The sequence below is a fragment of the Pongo abelii genome, chromosome 1 (assembly GCF_028885655.2).
Source record: "Pongo abelii isolate AG06213 chromosome 1, NHGRI_mPonAbe1-v2.0_pri, whole genome shotgun sequence".
In the NCBI taxonomy this organism is placed as follows: Eukaryota; Metazoa; Chordata; class Mammalia; order Primates; family Hominidae; genus Pongo; species Pongo abelii.
In genome coordinates this window covers 121011420-121033575 of record NC_071985.2, presented here as the reverse complement: position 1 = coordinate 121033575, position 22156 = coordinate 121011420, and the positions used below count along the sequence as shown (strand labels likewise).

Genomic DNA, 22156 nt, shown 5'->3' with positions numbered 1-22156 from the left:
TCCTCACCTGCTTCCACCCTAGACTTAGATGGAATGAAGGTCATTTTTTGTGTTCATGCTGTTTTTATTTAGTACATAGTTATTGAGTTTCTACAGTGTCAGATTCTAGGGTCACAACAGTGAACGAAAACAGTCATAGTTTCTCATGGAGCTTGCATTATAGTGGAGGAGATGTAATAAATACACAAAGAACTACTTGGTTATACTTGTGAGAGATACCCTGAAAGAAAAATACAGATTAATTTAGAAGAAAGGCAGAGTGGATGTGGGAGGCAAATTGGGAGTTAATACTGTATACCAGATAATTGTTTATGGAAGCTTGGATTAGAACCATGGCAGTTAAGAAGAGAGAAGTAAATGTTTGAGGATTGAGTAAGTGGAAGAACTGACATAACTTGGTGCTAGATTGATATGGGGACTAGGAGAGAAGGAGCTGTCAAGGATGGCTCCCAAGTTTCTAGTTTGAGCTACTAATTTTATGGATGGATTAAAAGAAGAAGGGAAACAGTGGAGAAGGAGCAGTGAGAGTCCAAATCAAAGAGTCATGTCAAATTTTATGTTTGTGACATGTTGAAGTAATAAGAGAGGCCGCTGATATGATTTTGGGTGCCATCAATATGGTGATTAATTTCATGAGAGTTACATTACTGTTAGGTGTGTAAGTCAGTACCTCTGTCGAGAATGTTTGAGAATATCTGTCATTTTTAATGGTATATAACTTTCAATTCAGCGATTCCCTCTCTAAAAATGTAGCCCACATATAAGTTCACATGTGCAAAATGGCATGGTCAGGGAACATCGCAACATTCTTTACAGTGACCAGAGTCTGGAAACAACCTAAATGTATTCCATTAAGGGGCTAGTTAAGTAAATTTTAATACATTTTCAGAGTGGAATACAGCCATTAGAATGCAATAGCTCTATATATACCGATATGTAATGATATCCAAGATGTATTATTAGAGAGAAAAAAGGTACTAAACGGTGTAGACTATAATTTGTGTTTTATATTTAAAAAAATGTAGGCTGAGGGGAGATACCTGTAAAATCATAGAGTATCTCTGCAAGGTTAAATAAGCTATGAATAACATCAGTTACTTTCTTGGGAGTGGGATTGGATAGCTGGGAACAAGGGTGGTAGATAAGCTTAGTTATCACTGCATAGCCTTTTGTGCCTTTTTGAATTTAGTCCTATGTCCATGAATTACCTTTTCAAAAATAATTTTGGAAAAAGTCCATAGGAGTGAAAGAGGTCTAGGGAGATACTAGAGAGAGAAGAGCAGAGCCCAGGACTGAGCTCTGAGTACCTCTCAACCTTTAGAAAGTGGGTAGGATTGGAGGATCTAGCATAGAAGGAGGTGTCTTTACTTGATTGCTCAAAAGTCAAGTAATAAAGAGGAAAGAGATGATCAGAGAGCATAGAGGTAGTTGGACATGATAAAGGAAGCAGCTTTAGTCAGGTCATGTTGCCATAACCATAATGGGGTGGGTTGAAGAGTAAATGAGAGCTGAGGAAATGGAATATAGACATTTGAAGAAGCTTGATTATGAGAGGGGACAGAGAATGGGGGCAGAAGCTGGAGAGATATTGGGGTTAAGGGAGATTTTTGTTTTAGAATTGGAGATAGTAAAGCATATTTGTATGCTGGGAGGAATTCCTCTCCACTGGGGAGGAAAATAAGGATACAGGAGAGGGAAAGAGGAGATGATCCAGTACAAAAACCCGAGGAATAAAATTATAATCTATGTGAATGAATGAATGAGATGTCCCTGAAAATTAAGACAGAGGATAAGATTCAGAGGAGTAGTCAAACATTACTTTTAGTAAGAAAGAAATGAGAAGCATTGGATTGTTTTGCATTTTTTCAAGTCTTATTAATGTCTGGCTTATAGAAGGCACATGGGCTCTTATGCCTGCTTCTGTATCCAGTCTCTTGCAATAGCACATGTGCTATACCCTTTGGAAGATTCCACTGTAAACTTATGAGAGAAGAAGAAGAGTACGTCTTAGAGTACATCTTAGTATTGTTAGGAAGATAGTTTGACCTTAGGGAGCCTCTGCCTTGGACCATATTTTGAGACTCTCTGCTCTAGCCTAAAGCATATTAGGAAGCCGTATTAGACTGCCCTTTTTTTTTTTTTTTAAAATCTTGAATCAGCATCTTCCCCTGGAGTGCAGTGGCGTGATCATGGCTCACTGCATCTTCAACCTCCTGCGCTCAAGCAATCCTCCCACCTTAGCTACCCAAGTAGCTGAGACTACAGGTGCATGCCACCACACCTGGCTAAATTTTTAAATTTTTTGTAGAGACAGTCTCACTATGTTGCCCAGGTTGGTCTCAAATTCCTGAGCTCAAGCAATCCTCCTGCCTTGGCCTCCTAAAGTGCTAGGAGTACAGCATGAGCCACTGCATCCAGCGTAGACTGCTTTGTATGTTTAAATTATGTGTCGTACTTAGAAGATGAGGTGATTAAATCCTTGATAAAAATCATGATTAAGGTTTTTGGTGTGATTATATCTTGAGTTGCCTTTGAATAATAGAAGCTTAGTAGGAGAAAGAAGTTTGTTTACTATATTTGAGTTAATCTCTTTAGCTCAAGCTAAAATAGTATATCAAATATTCCTCTGAGTAATTTAAGTGTAGATGACCTCAGTCCACATTCTTACCTTGCTTTTTAGGCAATAATGTACCAGATCCTGTTTTAAAGTTACCTAGGAAATATCTTAAAACCATCTTCTGTACTTTTTTCACTTACTGAATGATAAATATGTATTTTCTAGTATGTGCTTTTGGATGCCTTTAAAAGTCAATAATATCTGAAAAAGATGAATGGGCAATATTTTCCAATGGAAAAAGTAAGGCTTTGGAATCAGGAAGATGTATGTTTGAATCTCAGCTGGCAAATAGGAAGAATAACTATTTCTGGGACAAATGTGAAATTTGAATGTGGTTATAAATTAAAAGTGACTAGCTTAATGTCTGGAACATAATAGACATTCAGTAAGTTTAAATTTCCCTTTCTCTTTTCCACCACAATTTAGAAGGGCTTTAAAAAATTAACAAGATGCTGCTTGAGGTCCCAGCTACCTGGGAGGCTGAGGCGGGAGGATCTCTTGAGTTCAGGAGTTCAAGGCCAGCCCAGGCAACATAGCAAAGACCCTGTGTTTAAAAAAAAATTGGAAACTTTGTCACTCCATTAAGGGCAGAGGGCATGGGATAAAAGTTACTGTAGATATATAAAGGGGCAATAGGAGTTTAAATATTGATAATTTTTCATGTTTTAATTAGTTCAGATATGTTATTTGTATCCTTGTATATTAAGACTTAATGTAATTAACAGTGTATTATCATCAGTATTGATGACAGTTTTTAACATGACTACCTCCTTTCATAATCAATGTACTCTTAGTTATGGATGTATCCTTATATTGAAAGAATTAATAATGATATTATACTTTACATTTACATGTTTACCCAGAATTTTCACATAATTTCAATTAATAATTATAACTTGTGAGGTTAAGTAACATTCAAAGGAGTTTTCCTTTAATTTTTTAATATTTCTCTTTTTTTTTCCCCCAGACAGTTCAGTTTGTTCAGGGAATTTTTGTTGAAAAATATGACCCAACGATAGAAGATTCCTACAGAAAGGTAAAATGTGAAACTTGTACACACATGCTTACAAGTAGTTCCTTATGATGTTAAAATTTGATCTGTAGATTTGCTTTTTGAAAATAGTTTTGAGAAATGATACAAATATTGTGCATCTGTTTTTAAAAGTTTCATCAAAACAGAACATTTCCTACAGAATGCTACTTTGATATTCAGAGCTTTATGTTCTGTTACTGATTAGTGACTTGTTCCTTAATGTGGACATTTTCCTGGTGGGGAATGTTGCCACATATGAAAAAATTGCATATAAATAGTAGGTATGTTTTCAACTTAACTCTTGTTACCAAAAATTAAGACCACCTTTATGCTTGAAGTTATCCAGTGACTGAACATTTTTATTTTTGTTTAGTTTTATAAGTTTAAAGATATCTTTAGACTACCAAAAAATTAGAGTCTGTCTAATACTATAATTGGGTTACATGCCATACGTTTGTCAAAATCAATAGAATGTACCATGTCAAAAGAAAATCCTAATGTAAACTGTGGACTCTTGGTGATAACGATGTGTTCATGTGGCTTCATCGGTTGTAACAAATGTACCACTCTGGTGCAGGATGTTGATAGTGGGGTGAGGCTATGCATTTGTGGTGGCAGGGAGTATGGGGAAAATCTCTGCACCTTCCCCTCAGTTTTGCTGTGAACCTAAAACTGCTCTAATAAAGTCTTTTTAAAAGGGAAAAAAAATTAGGTACTTGGTCTTGACAAAAAATATTCTGTAGAAGACCAGCTAGAGTTGTGGAAAATTTTCAGTATTTTCTATGTCAAATATATTGGGTGGGGTGGAGGTTATAAAAGGCTAGTAGCCAAGAATATTTTTAAAAAAGATTAAACTTTAATAGGAAAGGATTGCTTTTGAAGATGTTTTTAGAATTTACCTTTAATAGTGCTGTAACTTTTGTTGAATTAATTTGTTAGTTCATGAAGGACTACTAGTAGAGCAGTTTCATTGTCTTCAAATTGGAAACGGAATTATGCTCTAGATACATCGAGAAACTATAGTCCTAATTGATTATTCACTGAACATTCCCAGTTACAAATTTTGCAGATTATCACACTTGTCCCATAAGTGGTGGGGTGGATGAGTTTGTGGTCTGCAGTGGTGCCGCTCATCAATGTCTGATCTGACACAGAAGCAGAGTTTAAAATAGTCTTTAGGTTAGCACATTTATTTTTAGAAGACAGTGTTGCTCTACTGAAATTTCCCCAAAGTAAGTTGCTAGTTAAAGCTTTAACTGCAAAGCAAGATCTGTACCTAAAATTCTAAAGGACTAACTTTTCTTAATCCCTTCTTTATTAAAACAGTTTTCCACACAGTTGATAGTTGATACTTTCATTAGACCAACCTTCTCTTCTTTTATAAGACCAATGGGTAAATAGAACTCAGTGTATAAAATTTCACCTTTCACATAGAGCTTTTCTAGAAAAGTGCCTTTTTCTTGAGGCACTGTTTTAGCTCATTGCTATTTATTTTAGTACTCCTGGGTTTCTTTTATGTCTTAAACTCAGATTTTACTATGTATTTAATTTTCTGCATATTTTAGTAAAATTTTAACAACTTGAACATGGTAAGTTGGCAAGATTTTCTTTACCCCAAAATCTTGTGCGCATTTTGAGCCATTTAATATTTTTGTACTTTGTTTTCTTTGGAGATAATATAAATACACATATGTACTTTTTTTTCTGTTAGAACTATACTTGTTCTTCGAAGTTTTCCTTAAATTTCAAAATATGACTTTTGCCTTTTCTAATAACAAATAAGAATCATTACAGAGGTCAGAAAATATCTAAACTCAGCATTAACCATCTTGGCTTCTGTAATACGAATAGACTGTACTTGAGACCGCTATTCTTTATTGTGGTACCAAGTTTACCCCCAGCCATTACAGCATACTGCTGGAGAAAGGCTTTGTATTTGTTAATAGATACTTTGATGGAAGAGGTGGGAAGAAAACAGAATGAGATTTTGATGTTACTTTTTAACATTTTCTTTTTTTGCCCCCACAGCAAGTTGAAGTCGATTGCCAACAGTGTATGCTCGAAATCCTGGATACTGCAGGGACAGTAAGTATGTTTTCTCTTTTTTTGATAGATTTTAATTTGTGAGCAGGTTTTGTCATCTGAGTAGGTTTTGCCATCCAAATAATTCTGAGTAAAAGTAATCATTCTGATTAAGAAGAAATTCTCTGAACATAGGGATTCTTAAGTATATGAAATCAACTGTGATGTAGTTAATGCTCACGTATCACAAAGTTCACCTGTAATAATCTGTGTGTTGGGTTTCTTCCTACATTGAGGTAAGGATTATGCTATCAGTGATTTTTTAAAATTTATTTTAAATTTAGAATTTTAGTTAATATTTGTATTTCCATGGGTTTAAATAAGACCTTGTCTCTTGGCACCATAGTCATTAATTTTTATAATTTTTTCTTTTCACTAGCATTTTGACGTCTCAAGGGGCTGGTGACAGATACATGTTTTCTGAGGAAGGCAAAAATCTTCCTCAGAAGATTTAGGATTATTTTGAGCCTCCTTTTTCTAATCTTTAAATGAGTATAATGATATTAGTACATCATAAGGTGTTTGTGATAAGCAAATGAGATAATAATTATAAATCATTAGGCATAATGTCTGTTACACAGTATGGAATTGTGTATTTGCTTTTATTCTTCTTCATTAATACCATCACCTTTATAATTTTTATTAATAACTGATGGTTTCCAGTTATACTGCCACATAAAATACATACATTAAGCAATCTTTGCTTTTCTTTATTTTTCTCCATGCACATAGACTTGACACATTAGGCAATTCTTAGCTTTAAAATGGATGGGTTCGTTTTTTGTTTTTCTTAAGAGACAAGGTCTTGCTCTGTCACCTAGACTGGGGTGTAGTGGTGCAATTGTAGCTCACCACAGTCTCCCGGGCTCAAACAGTCTTCCTGCCTCAGCCTCCTGGGTAGCTAGAACTACAGGCACGTACCACCACCACCGGCTAATAAAAAAAATTTTTTTGTAGAGGTGGTCTCGCTGTGTTGCCCAGGCTAATCTCGAACTCCTGACCTCAAGTGTTCTTCCTGGCTCTACTTCTGAAAGTGCTGGCATTATAGGTGTGAGCCATGGCACCTGGCTGGCATTCTTAAATGTGATAAGTTTAAAATTCAGCACAAAGTTTTCCACTATAATTTTTATAAATGATGGAAACATTTCAGATAGTTCAAAAAAGCATGTAAGCAAATTGGAGTGATTTTATACAACAATATAGTACTAATTATACTATATTTTTCCATTCTTTTTTGGGAAAATGGCTTAACTCTTAACAGGGACCTTTGCCCTCACAAGCTTCTGGTAAAGACCTTCTGAAACTACATTTTCTATCAGCTGAATCAAGCTATCTCTCCCTCTCCCACGCTCCTGCTCCCTAATGTTTTTAGCTTCTGAATCAGCAAAATTCCCCTTTGTGTCCAGAGACCCCAATAGCTAAAAAGAATACTTTCTACTTTTTTTTTTTTAATCACATCCACAGGGTACAGGCATTCTTTCTTCTTTCTCTGTCCAGATTGTAAGAAGGAAGTTCTCTATCACAGAGATCTTTACTTTGTGCTATCCAATATCTTGTCTGTCTCCCATCTAGCACTCAACACGCTGTGTTATAAGGCCTATTTGCTTGTTTGTGTCCCCAGTACCTTGCATAAAACCTTACAAACAGCTGCTTAATCTTGTCTCAAAATCACTCCTTACACTTTGGGGATTTTTGCTCTCTCTCTCTCTCTCACATACACTGGTTCAATCAGAATTCTTAGGATTTTACTATCCATATAGAATCTATATGGATATTATAAATGATTTACTACCCTGGCTTGGCCTGTCATTTCCTTGATGTCCATCCTACCTTTAAGGCATTCATACCATGGTTTTACTCTAGGCTATGTGATTACCAATAACTATAATACCTCCCTAATCTAATTTCCAAACATCTTATCCTCCACTACTCACTACTTTTTTCTTTATCCATCTCACTTCCTCTTTTTTTTTTTTTTTTGGTTTTTTTTTTTTTTAAACAGGGTCTCTCTCTGTCACCCAGGCTGGAGTGCAGTGGTATGAACACAGATCACTGCAGCTTCAACCTCCCAGGGTCAATAAATCCTCCCACCATAACCTCCTGAGGAGCTGGTGCTACTGCAGGTGCATACCACCACACCTAGCTTTTTTTTTTTTTTTTTTTTTAAATTTTTTGTAGAGACAGGGTCTCACTATATTGTCCAAGCTGGTCTTGAATTCCTGGACTCAAGGGATCCTCCTGTCTTTGGCCTCCCAAAGTGCTGGGATAACAGGTGTGAGCCACTGCACCCAGGCCATCTCATTTCCTTTAGTGCCCTTCAACTTCATTACAACCTGTAGTCCAATTATCCTAACATCTTTTTATTATCCCTTGTATCTTCAACCCCCTCTGCATATAGCTTCAGGTCCACGGTCCATCATTTATAATTCTCTTGAATATATCCTCAACTCCCTTGACTTTTCAGCAGCCTTTGACTCAGTTTATCATTGCTTTCTAATGTAAAACCTTTATTCATTTGGCTTCCAAGAAACAATACTTGCCTGATTTCCTCTGTCTCATTGGTTACTCCTAAGTCTTCTTTCCTAATTCCTCTTTATCTCCCCTACCTCTTAATTTTGGAGGACCTCAGGGTTCCATACTTGCACTTCTCTTTCCTAACAACACTGCTTTGGAGATCTTTAGTTGCTTGGTTTTAAATACAATCTGTATGCTGACAAATACTAACTTTGTAACTCTGTCTGTATTAGGCCGTTTGCATTATTGTAAAGAAATACCTGAGGCTGGATAATTTATGAAGAAAAGAGGTTTAATTGGCTCATGGTTCCGCAGGCTATACAAGCATAGCTCCAGCATCTGCTTCTGGTGAACACCTCAGGAAGCTTACAATCATAGTGAAAGGCAAAGGGGAGTAGGTGTTTTACATGGCAAGAGCAAAGAGAGAGCGGGAGATGCCACACACTTTTAAACAGCCAGATCTCATGAGAACTCACAATTGTGAGGATAGCACCAAGCCATTCATGAGGGATCCACCTCCATGATCCAAACACCTCCCACAGGCCTCACCTCCAACACTGGGGATTACATTTCAGCATAAGGTTTGGAGGTGACAAACATCCAAACAATATCCCTATCTCTCATTTCTTTTCTGAACGTCGAGCTCTTATATCTAACTGCCTCTTCAATATCTCTTTTTATATGTCTTATAAGCATCTCAAACATAACATGTCCAAACTGAACTCCTGATAACCTTTCCCTGACCTGGGTCTTTCCAATCTTTCCCATCTCAGTAAATAGTACCCTTTTAGTTGGTTATGCCTGAAACCATGGAGTCGTCTTTGACTGTATTTTTTGTTATATTCTGTGTACATCCAAACTCTCAGAAGACCCTATTGGCTTTACCTTAAAAACTTACCCAGAACTCAGCTACCACCACTAGAATCTAATGACACTATCTTGGTCTAAACAGTTGTCATCTCTCAGCTGGATTATTTCAATAACCTCAAAACTGATCTCCCTGCTTCTCTTCTTCACCCCCTTCAGATTGTTCTCCACACAGTAACCATCATAATTCCATTTAAATGTAAGTCAGATCATGTTTTCCTCAGCTTAAGTTATGCATTAAACTCAGAGTAAAAGCTCAGGTCTTCATTACATTTCCTTGAAAGGTCCAAATGAGAATCCTCTGTCTCTGTTCCTTCTCTGGCCTCACCTTCTATACTCACCCACTAGGTAACAATGTTTCAATGAATCCAGCCTCCTTACAGCTTCTCATACACTTTAGACATGTTTCCCCTTGGGGCCTTTGCATTTGCTCTTTCCTCTGCTTGGGGTACTCTTCCTTCACATAACCATAGAGCTTATTCCCTCACCTCCCTCACGTGGTTGCTCAAATGTTACCCGTGAGGCCTTCCCTGAGCATAGTCTTTTAAAATATAACTTTATATTCCTACCCTCAAAATAAACTCCCCACCTTTACTTTTCTCGATAACATTTATTACCATCTTGCATACTTGATTTTTGTCTGTCTCCATGTACACTCCTCCAGGGCAGAAATTTTTGCCTGTCATGATCACTAACATATCTGTAGGGCTACAACTATGTCAGTGGATATTTGTTGTGAATGGATGAAACTTGTAGAATGTCCTTAAGAAGGAGGTTGGCATTCTCAATAGGAGGGGGCACCAACCGCAGCAGTTCTGTAAGGACTTTTCTTAAACTGGATTTTCAGAACTCAGGTTGCCTGTATGTTTATTCTTTTGATTTAATAAGAAGCAGAGACCATGTTCTCTAGAGAACATCATAGAAATAGTATTGCTAGTATTTGTAGCACTTAACATTTGTAAGTAAACTTATTTATTATATAAACATTTGGACAATGGCAGAATTTAATTGGTTACCATAGAGGTGCAATTCTGGAATATGCAAACTTTATCAATGAAAAATCCAGGAAACTTCCAGTTTTTACATCTTTCCCAGAAAATACACTGGCAGCAGTATAGGAAGCTCAGCCATGTTCCTGTGGCACACCATAGACGAATTTGAAGCTAGGGAAATGGCTGAGTGGTAGCATAGCTAACTCCCTGGAATACAAGAAAGAGTACATTAGCCAGGGTAGAACAACCAGAACTATTTTAGATGTAGTAGACAAAATAGAGGTAGTGGTCAGGGCGAACAAGGAAGCCAAGGCACAACAAACTTAAGAAACCTTGTGGATTTATCTTTTACGTTTAATGCATCCAGAGGTAAAAAGATCCAAACTGTATAGTTATTTAATATAAAGACCCAAGATACATACATTTTTAATATTCTGCCATATGTGCTTTTAAAATAATATATATAAAATACCAAAACTTTTTTAAAAGAAGATTTTGTCTTGTATTAACCTCTGTAGTTACAACATAAAGTAATGATTGTCACCAAATAAAAGGAAGTTTAAAATTAAATAATTTTAATTTGGCATGACTAAAGCTCAGTAACTAAATATTAACAATTAGTAAATTTAACTAAAGGGGATAGATAGTCATTGCACTATTCTCACATCTTTTCTAAAGGTTTGGAATGAGGGGGAAAATGAAAATACATGAACAAGCTCTTTTTTTTTTTTCCCAGACAGAGTTTCACTCTTGTTGCCCAGGCTTGAGTGCAGTGGTACGATCTTGGCTCACTGCAACCTCCACCTCCCGGGTTCAAGTGATTTTCCTTCCTCAGCCTACCAAGTAGCTGGGACTACAGGTGTGCACCACTATGCCCAGCTAATTTTGTATTTTTAGTAGAGGCAGGGTTTCACCGTGTTGGCCAGGCTAGTCTCGAACTTCTGACCTGGGGTGATCCACCTGCCTTGACCTTCCAAAGTGTTGGTATTACAGGTGTGAGTCATTGCCCCTGACCATTAACAAGCTCTTATAAAGAGTTTATTGACTGTCAAGATGATAAAAATATTGCTATGCCATGGGAATAGAAAAAGAAAGATGATAAAATCTGCCAGTAGAGATATTGATTCTGGATGATTAAGTCATAGTTTAGTATTGGGCTTATACCTCAGATTGTTAGCACTTGGGCAGTAGTTGTGTCATAAATTTGCAAATAAAATTATTTAGGATCAAAAGATCTGTTTCTAAAAAATTATATACAGCTCTAAATCACACAAAAGCAAATTAAAGTGGTTAAGAATTCCTTTTTAATTCTATAGTTTACTGTCATTGTTTCTAGTCACCTCAGAGTTGCTAGAAACTTGTGTTATGTCTTGTTTTCTGTCAGGATAGCAAGTAATAAAAAATGTCGCTCACTTGTAATTATGCTGTTTTAAATTGTTGCAGTATACATTCAAGAAATTTATATATTTATAATTGCATATTTTTTTAATCATAGGAGCAATTTACAGCAATGAGGGATTTGTATATGAAGAACGGCCAAGGTTTTGCACTAGTATATTCTATTACAGCTCAGTCCACGTTTAACGACTTACAGGACCTGAGAGAACAGATTTTACGGGTTAAGGACACGGAAGATGTAAGTATTTTTTTTCTCTGTAAGATGTTATGCCATCTCTCTGTGGCCAAATAAAAAGGTGCCTGTTTTCTCTATCAGTAGAAGATTTGGAAGCTATCTACCACATGCCTGAAAGAGCCCCTGTGACCAAAAAAAAAATTTAACTTTCAAAATTAACCTCGAAATTATGTGGTGAGATGTTTAGAAAATGAGGACATATGTGATAAAGTACTCATTGTACTACAGGTTAAAAAGTGCAGTAGAGGAAAAAGAGGAGCCAAAGAATACTTCATAGAAGTGGGACCCGAGTTGAGCTTTGAAAGGTGGTGGTTGTGTCAGAAACAGTGTTCAAAGAACATTATTAAGATCCATAGTGGTGTGTTTTTATTTCTAAAATTCCAGTGGTATAATTCACACATCACAGTCTACCTCCCGGGCTCAAGTGATCTTCTCACCTCAACCCCCTGAGTAGTTGGGACTACAGGTGTGTGCCACCCTGCCTGGCTGATTGTTTCTGAATTTTTTAGTAGAGACCAGGTCTCACTATGTTACCCAGGCTTGTCTCAGGCTCCTGAGCTCAAGCAGTCCTCCTACCTCAGCCTCCCTGGGATTACAGGCATGAACCATTGTGCCTGGCCAGGATTATATTCTTAAAATAATTTAGCATATCTCTGTAGTAGGATCTCTTCCACTTTTTTTTTTTTTGTCTCTTCCTTCTTCCTTTGCCTCTTCCCCTCAACATATACTTTTCGTTAGTATTTGATGAAGCTTGCGGTCCCAACTAATGCATTTCAGTTGGTGGCAGATAATTGCTTATTTATTTTTTTAAAAGGCTAAGTAATGAGTATGTAATTGTTCATTTTACGTTTTTTTCTTCCCACAGGTTCCAATGATTTTGGTTGGCAATAAATGTGACCTGGAAGATGAGCGAGTAGTTGGCAAAGAGCAGGGCCAGAATTTAGCAAGACAGTGGTGTAACTGTGCCTTTTTAGAATCTTCTGCAAAGTCAAAGATCAATGTTAACGAGGTAACCTACAACTGCTGGGCAGCACAAACAAGTGCCTTTTTAGTTTGCTTTAAGTTAACAGCCAGACTTTTAAGAAAAAATTTTTATCTTTTAAGCAATCTTGATTCTATAATTTTATAGGAAACACTAAGTAATTCCTAGAAACTATATTTTTTAGCTTACATAAGGTCACTTTGATGGCTGTATGAGGATACATAAATTTACCTTATTGTAAAAGAGGAAGCTAAAATTAAAGAATGTATATAAAATCCTGCTAAGCCTCTAAGTGATATGCGATAAAGTGGTGTGTAAAAATTGTTACATCACCCTTATGTTGTAATAATTATTTATCCAAATGTGTATAAATAGTTTGTAAAGTCAAGTTGGAAAATAATATGTTTTCATGGATATCACAGAATTGTGTTCTGAGTCTTACCTCACCTTTGGTGCATGACTCATAAGTGGATAATCTGTGTGAGTATGGACATGTACCTGGAATTCACTCAGTCCTTTAGGCCTGATACAGCTGATGCACAAGGCTTTTGTGCGGGGCATGGGGGTGGGGTCACTGGGTTAAGCACTCCACTATCTTGAAAACAGCTGTGGACAAGAATACTTATTAGCAAATAAGCTGCATGCCTGGGTGTAAAGGGCCAACAGTTAACTAGTTTACTGGGCCCCTAAAAATTTAGAGTAATTTCCAACTGTCCCCACTAGTCAACCTTAAAAAGTTCCCTTGTTTTTGTTAACCTTACCATGAGCCTTTTAAAAAAATAAAAACAAAACAGAGTGGGCTTCTTTCCTGCCGTTGCGTTTGCCATTTGTAGCATTACAGGTAATCAGTCAGAATTCAGATCACTTAACTACATAGGTGAGAGTGAGAGTGGGTTAAGTTATGAGTCCTCTGTTTTTTGCTATTCTCTCTGGCCTGTGGTTCTGCTGGCCACTTTTTCTTGACTAATATTATGCTTATAGACTATTATCTGACTTTTAAAAATGACCAGGTTACTTTAAACACCTGGCAGGTTAAAAAAAAAATTAAGCTTGCTTCAACTTCTGTATTTTACAGATAATCAAGAATGCCAAAGCTTGTTTTTTTATGTGAAACCATTTTTAACAAGTACATAAAAACAAGAAATTTATAAATTGTATTTATTCAGCAAATATTTATTGACTGTTGTGTGTCTGGCATTGTGTCAGGCCCTCAGGTAACAGTCACTCAGACAGACATTATTCCTGCCCTGAAGAAGTTTGCATCCTACTGGGGAAACAAGTCTTTCAGCAATAATTAAAGAAAAAAAGTGATTTTGATAAAGAATGTGTTAGAAATTGTGAATATGTTTGGCTGGCAGAACAGTGACATGAGGTCACTATCTACAAGATAATTGGCCTTACGGGACGTGGTTCCTTGCTGTCCTTGTCCTTACCTCCATGGGACCCACCAACCAAATTCATCAGACTCCAGGCTCCAGTGGGGCTGGGTTGGGCCTGGGTCCAGTGCATAGGACTTCTCCCTTTGGGAGCCAGAGGACAGTACACTACATGTTTGTGAGAACCTACATGCTAGTCAACTTCCTCTGGATTAGTTTCCAATGCAGCAGAGATAGTTTTTCATAGCAGTCTTGTTAAAGCAGAGAGTTTATAAACGAGGGTTTATAAAAACAAACATAGAAAAACCATAAAATGAAATGCATTAGCCATCTCAAGAATCTTTACTTTTTGGAAAATATACAAACTTTATGCTCAGTTCTTGAGAGTGGGGAGAATGGAGCAGGTAATTTGAGTTTCTTTTAATATTTTTCTCCTTATAACCCAATAATCCAGCTACAGGATTTCTTTGGTAGTTAATAGTTCCTCACACAACTTTTGCCTTGTAAATTTTTTTGTGATTTTTGAATGCCTGAAGTATAGAGAGAGATACTTTCAAAAATTCACCTCTTGGCGTTAAATTTGAAAACAAACACAAGGACATACTGCTTGGCTAAAGAGCCCCCTAATTTATTCTCATATATATATACATATAATTTTTTAAAAACTCTTATTCACACCACTTTGCAATGTTCTTAAAGTAGTATATGGCTATGCCAGAATCACAGTAGTCTTAATCAAGAATTAATTGTTCTTTGCTGAGGCTGGAATAGTAATTGGAATCAAGACATCCCAATTTAGGAATGGGAGAGGGATTGAGAAACTCTATTCTGTGTTCCCTTTAGATTTTTCTGTAGTTCAGAGAGATGAGGAAGAACCTAGGCTGGGGCCTTTCAGCATTTCTAACCAAATATTATAGTTCGAACTTGCCCTCATCACTGAACCATCTGCTGCTGTGAGGTAGGCAATGTTTTCCAAAGAAATAATTTAGAATAATACTACAAACATTAGTTACCTTTCTATGTAGTACCAGAAACCAGAAACTGGCTAGTATGAAGAAACTGAAATAGAAACTACTTGTAATTTTTATTAACTTAACTGTTTTAGTTTACTTTTATTATTTTTTTATCTTATAGCTTATGCATTGAGTATAGGGAACTAATGAAAGCTCATTTGTGACTTAAGCACATTGAGTTCTTGAAGTTTTCAGAGTTTTGAAACAACTTGGACTTCGGAGTTGTAAAACACAAACTACAATTTTGTTTATAAATTCTGTTTTCAGACTTTTTTTAGAAATAAGATGACAGAGAGTTAAATGATTTGAAGAGGATGGGAGTGGGAAGAATGGAGCAGAAAGACAAGAATTTAAATGAGTCACTTTTGTAGCTTTTGGATAAATCATTCAGGTTTTTTTTTCTTTTTAACAGTTAATTTAGTCTTGTAGTCTGGACCATTTAAAAAAGTAAATAGGTAATTATCATTTTAAAGAAATACAGTTATTTACCATCTATCTTAAAATACATGTAGACCGATAATTTAAAAATATTTTACTCTTAAAATGTACTCAAAAGATGTAAGAACAATAAAAAAGAATTTGTTTACCCTTCATCAGATTCACCCATTATTAAAATTTTGCCACTTGTTTACAGAAATTACACTTCTTTACCCCTAAATATTTTAGTGTATGTATCCTCAGATCAAAGACATTGTGTTACACAACCACAGCACAATGATTAGAATTCTAAAAATTGATGACACAGACTGCGTTTGGTATATATTCAGATTTTACCAGTTGTCCCTGTAATGCTCCTTAAAGCCAGTCCATTTTTTAATATACTTCTGCAAAGAACTATTTATTCCAGATTAGTATCAATAAGGGACTTCTGTGGTATTTATTTTTATTCCAAATCATTAGTAAGTGTTGTATTTCATAGCAAAGCTTATCTATTTCATGTTTTAATACTTTGGCATCAGAATTAAAATAGGCTGCTTTTATGAGATAAGTAGCATTGTGTTTTTGTCTTTGGTACTTTGCACTTTTCATCCAAAAATGAATCCACAAGATTTATTAACAAACATTATTTGGGCTGGGTGCAGTGGTTCACACCTAAAATCTTAGCACTTTGGGAGGCCGAGGCAGCCAGATCACTTGACCTCAGATGTTTGAGACCAGCCTGGGCAACATTGCAAAACCCTTGTCTCCACGAAAAATACAAAAATTAGCTGGGTGTCGTGGTGCACGCTGTAGTTCCCAGCTGTTCAGGAGGCTGAGATGGAAGGATCGCTTGAGCCTGGGAAGTGGAAGTTGCAGTGAGCCGAGATTGCACCACTGCACTCCAGCCTGGGTGACAGAGCGAGACTCTGTCTCAAAACAAAACAAACTAAAAACCACAAATATTTGTTACCTCAAATCAAGGATTAGCAGACTTTTTCTATTTTTTACTTTAACAAAATTAACATCAAAAAAAGGCAAACAAAAATCATGTGCTTCTGCATGTGATACCTTGAAAGGGAGACAGTATCTCTTTTGTCCTATTTTAGACAAAAATGTATATAACCTGAATCTAATCACGAGAAAACCTCAGATAAACCCAAATTGAGGGAAGTTACTAGCCTTTATTTTTCAGAAATGACAGTGTCCTGAAAGGCAAAGGCCAAAGAACTGTTCCAGATTTTTAAAAACTAAAGTGAGAGGAAATAAAATGCAATGTGTGATCCTGAATGGATCCTGTCCTTGGAGGGGAAAGTTACTATAAAGTACATCATTGGGGCAATTGACAAAATTGGAATTTGCTCTGTAGTTATACAAAATAATGTGTCAATCCTTAAATGTCTCAAGTGCAATAACTATAATGTGTTTATGTAAGAGAATATCCTTGTTCTTAGGAACAACTTAACTTGTTAAAGGACTTAATAGTTAAGGTCTACTCTCAGATGATTCAGAAAGTGTGTGTGTGTGCACGTGTGTGTGTATGTGTGTGTAGTAAAAGTGGCAAAATGTTACTAATTGGTGAATCTGGGAAGAATAGAACCGAAGTTGTTGGTACTATTTTTGCAACTTTTCCGTAGGTTTGGAGTTTTCACTATTTTTCACTACCAGTTCTTTTTCTTGATTTGATGTCGAATATCTAGGAGCAAGGGCATTTCCTTCATTATAAATAGGTAAGTCCTGCTTTATACCCTGATTGAAAGTCAGCAGAGCCTTCTAACAAACCTGACTTTAAAAGAAAGAAGCAGAATGCAGATCTAAGACCAGAATAGTACTTACCAGAATTGTTTTGTGGAACAAAGTCTCAAAAATTGGTTGAGTAAGTACTTTTTTTCTTGTTTTTACTTAGATATTTTATGACCTGGTCAGACAGATAAATAGGAAAACACCAGTGGAAAAGAAGAAGCCTAAAAAGAAATCATGTCTGCTGCTCTAGGCCCAAAGTCAGCAGCAGCTCTGAGCCAGGTAAGATGCTAAAAGCAGAACAAGTGCCTTTCTCATCCTCCTGTTTTGGCTTTTTCCAGACTTTAGCTACTTCCCATTTCATCTGTTATGGTATTTCTAAGCTTCTGTAACTTGTAAATGTGATATATAACTTGTAGGTACAGTCATCTGTTGGATAACTTGCCCTCTCCCCTTGAGATTCTAAGCTCTCTGACAGCAAGGACCATGTCTGTTTTTTCTTGCCACTGTGTCCCCGGTGCCTGATACAGAGTTGGGTTTTAAAAAATAGTGGTTGAATGAATAGAACACCTTCCTAGATGACTCCCAAATTCATTCTTAATTGAAGTGAAACAGTAGTTGCTCTGAAAAAGTTTAAGTGCACATTTGGTGAATTATCCCGAAGTGACATACCGTATATAACAACAAGAGTCACCCTTCCCCAAATTAAATGAAAACTCTGCCCTGATTTCTAACTCCATGGATTAGTTTTGCCTCTCTTTGAACTTTACATAAACAAAAACGTAGTATATTTTTCTGTGTCTGGCTTCTTGCACTCCAAAATATGTTTTTGAGAATTGTTTATGTTAAATGTGTCAATAGTTCATTTTTATTGCATGACAGTACTGGCAGTATGTTTATGTATTCTGCTGTTGGTATTCATTTAAGTTCTTTCTTTGGGGGAATTAGTATGAATAATTCTGTACACATTCCTATATGTCTTTGTGCACATGTACATGCATTTCTGTTGGTTATATATCTAAGAATGGAATGGCCAGATCGTATACTATACATATGCACAGCTTTAGTAGATACTGCTAAAAAGTTTTTCAAAGAGGCTGTACCAGTTTACGCACCCTGCAACGGTTTTTGAGTTCTGCATCCTCCCCAAAATTGATATTGTCAGTCTTCTTAACTTGACCCATTCCAGGAGACATGTGGCGGTGTATCAGTGTAATTTTGGTAGTCATTTCCCTCTCTGGTATGAGTCAGCTTCTTTCAAATAAAGGTTTTCTATTTGGGCTTCTAAGTATTAGTTGATATTACCATTTTAGTTTCCACTAAGTGACCCCATTGGAAAGAAATTTATGATAGCATTTAAGCTGACTATCAAGTGAGAAACCAGGATCTATGGGGACTTTTTTCTTTAATTTGTATTGTATTTAAATCCCCTGAAGGTTTCTACTTTATCAATTCTATAAATAATACCATAAAAGATTATTTTCATGGAGTGGATTTATTACATAATTTGATGCTTATTACATGATTATTACTAAACTTGGTCTCCAGTTGGAGTAAACTGGTCCCACTGGAAAGTTGGTTACACTAACTCTTGTAAGTCTCTTGGTCCATTTAGTAGATTATCCCTTAAGAGCTCCCAATTAACTACTATGTGCTTCCTTAGAGATATGAATCTCTCTATTAAGGGAAACACCTGAGTAATTGTAGTTCCTTTTTTAAATGAAGGTACATAGAGGAAAAATGGGCAGAAAGGAGAAAAGGGCCTAGGGATTATCTCTGATAGTCAGATTTAGGAAAGAGCATCTGGCTAATGTTTGCTTTAGGCTTTTAATGAAATCTTAATTCAATAACTTTTTTTCTTTTTTTGAGACGGAGTCTCGCCCTGTCACCCAGGCTGGAGTGCAGTGGCGCACTCTGCTCACTGCAACCTCCGCCTCCCTGGGTTCAAGCGATGCTTCTGCCTTAACCTCCCGAGTAGCTGGGACTTCAGGTGTGCACCACCATTCCCGGCTAATTTTTGTATTTTTAGTAGAGACGAGGTTTCACTACATTGGCCTGGCTGGTCTCAAACTCCTGACCTCAGGTGATCCGATCCACCTGCCTTGACCTCCCAAAGTGCTGGGATTACAGGCGTGAGCCACCGTGCCTGGCCTTGATTCAATAACTAAATCATCAGTTCCCTGAAAGTGATTATTAAGATTACTGGTGTATGTGTTTGTTTAGGTAAAGGTGCAAAGATAGAGAAAATGAAGACTCCAGTTCCAGTTCTTAAATACTATACTATTTAACTCTGTTATAGTTGACTGGCTCATTGACAGCTCATTACCATGGCTGGCCCTAGTTTAATTTCCAGTTCTCACAAAATATCCTTTTAGCTTATGTTAAAGGAAAAGGTGCCATCTCCTGGCCTGTTAGGATTTTTAAAATTCATTTATACACACCCAACAATGTGACAGTCCCTTCGGAGTTTTACCTTAGAGAAGATAAATCTTGACCTAGATCTGGAATAAGACTTTAGTCCTGCTTGCATAAATTCTTAGACTCTGATGTGTGATAAAGTTTACTTAATAAGTCATCCAAGATCTCTGTGGATGTTTGATAATACCAAATAATAGGTGACTTAGCAATCAGACTACTTTGCGTACATTTTACTGTGATTATAGACTTGAAGTGCCATGTCGTTCCTGTACTTTTAAAAGTACTGAGATACAGGATAGATTTAAATAGAAAGTATAAACGTTTTTAGTAAGAGTACATGAACTCTGAGGGCAGCTTATCTAGTCCATAGCCTTTAGGCAAAATTGTATTGAATCATGTTAATCTCCTTTTTATATGTCCCAGTTTTAAAGACATCTGAGAGAAATTCATCGTCTGGATTCTTTTACCTAATTCTTGTCTGTTGACAATAAGACTAACTTTGATTCTTCTGCTCTTGACTATGGGGATTAGCTCTTTCTGTATCATCCCTTGCCTTAACCTGTATTAGAAATGGTAATTCTAATATATAATCATAAAATGCTTGAATAAAGAATGTCTTATGGAAAGTTTATGGAGGCAGGTGTGTCCTTTAGTAAAAAAGGAAAGTAAAAATAAGATGGTAATGAGATAGAATAAAAATATCATTGTCTTCCTTTGTACAGACAGGATTGTCAGATGTAATGGGAAACACTAAATATAATTGAGTTATAACTAAGTATAACTGAGGATAATTCAAGTTGATCAATTATAGACTCCTCTTGTAAACTTCTATTTTTGATTTTTTAAAACATTTTTAAAGGGAATTTAAAATAGCACTGTTACTGTAGCTGTGTAGCATAATTTAGTTCTCAAGTTATGATCAGCTAAAATCATTATTTTTTTATTTTATTGAATACCTGCTTGTTTAGTACCATTTTCTGACATCAAGAGATTAACCATACATATATGTATATCTGTATCCAATGTCTTAGATTACAGGAATGAAGAACTGTTGCCTAATTGGAAAGTGCCAGCATTCCAGACTTCAAAAATAAAAAATCTGAAGAGGCTTCTCCTGTTTTATATATTATGTGAAGAATTTAGATCTTATATTCGTTTGCACAAGTTCCCTGGAGAAAAAAATTGCTCTGTGTATATCTCTTGGAAAATAAGACAATAGTATTTCTCCTTTGCAATAGCAGTTATAACAGATGTGAAAATATACTTGACTCTAATATGATTATACAAAAGAGCATGGATGCATTTCAAATGTTAGATATTGCTACTATAATCAAATGATTTCATATTGACCTTTTTATCATGATTCCTCCCTATCAAGCACTAAAAAGTTGAACCATTATACTTTATATCTGTAATGATATTGATTATGAAATGTCCCCTCAAACTCATTGCAGCAGATAACTTTTTTGAGTCATTGACTTCATTTTATATTTAAAAAATTATGGAATATCATCTGTCATTATATTCTAATTAAATTGTGCATAATGCTTTGGAAATGGGTCTTTTATAGAAAAAAACTGGGATAACTGATTTCTATGGCTTTCAAAGCTAAAATATATAATATACTAAACCAACTCTAATATTGCTTCTTGTGTTTTACTGTCAGATTAAATTACAGCTTTTATGGATGATTAAATTTTAGTACATTTTCATTTGGTTTGTGTGTTTTTGTTATTGTTTATAGATTTAAGGCCTTTATTTTATAATGACCACATTGTTTTAAATGCGACAGTAGCTCCTTTCTGCCTAGTATCTGCAGAACATTGGCTTTAAACTATACTAAGTAACTGGTGATTTCTCTAGGAACAGACCTCGTACTTTCTGTTCTAAATATATTTATTCCTACTATACAGTAAAATACATCAGACAACATAGAATAGTTTTGTATATTCTCTCTTGATCTTAAAGATTGTATCTTATTGAATATCCCACTGTATATTATTTTTATATGTAAAAAGATAAGTTTAATACTGTTTCAGGGTTTAACTTTTACTATTTCAGATCTTCCACAGCTTGTAATTTCATCAAGGGAATCCTTTTGCATTGTTAATTTGTTGGGTGTGAGTCCACTAATGAAGTGTTATGTGAAAAATTTCAAACTTGCTTTATAATAGATTGAAGAATTTGAGAGAAGTGAGAGAAAGTTAAAACACATAAAAGGAATGTGTTACTTTTGCTTAAACTACTTATGAAATAGTATGGTAGTAGTAATATGGAAGAGATTGCTAAGTTAAAATTGTAGCTTCTTATATAGTGGTGCTTTTTCTTTTCCTTCCCAGTTATTTTCCTCTTTACAAAAGATAGGGCTTAAGTAAGACATGGTCCCAGGGTGATACTACTTATGTAGTCTCTATAAAGAGAGGTAGAACAAAAAGCTTGTTAGCCAATTAAGTTCTGGAAAAGGAAAGAAAC

The 22156-nt window shown here is 35.9% G+C and overlaps 1 protein-coding gene across 8 annotated transcripts in view; it reads left to right on the top strand.

Moving 5' to 3' along the window:
• Positions 1-21396, top strand: part of RAP1A (RAP1A, member of RAS oncogene family) — a 100600-nt gene extending 79204 nt beyond the window's left edge. For 7 of the 8 annotated variants that reach the window (XM_054529524.2, XM_063728216.1, XM_024246737.3 and 4 more), the window contains 6 exons: positions 3585-3653; positions 5679-5735; positions 11601-11741; positions 12604-12747; positions 17433-17548; positions 20716-21396. In XM_054529524.2, the coding sequence (XP_054385499.1) occupies positions 3585-3653; positions 5679-5735; positions 11601-11741; positions 12604-12747; positions 17433-17519 (498 nt within the window). In that variant the 3' untranslated portion in view covers positions 17520-17548; positions 20716-21396. Of the gene's footprint in view, positions 1-3584; positions 3654-5678; positions 5736-11600; positions 11742-12603; positions 17549-20715 lie in introns of those variants that run through there. The other variant, XM_063728213.1, reaches the window with a different exon arrangement.
• The last annotated feature ends 760 nt before the right edge of the window (positions 21397-22156 follow it).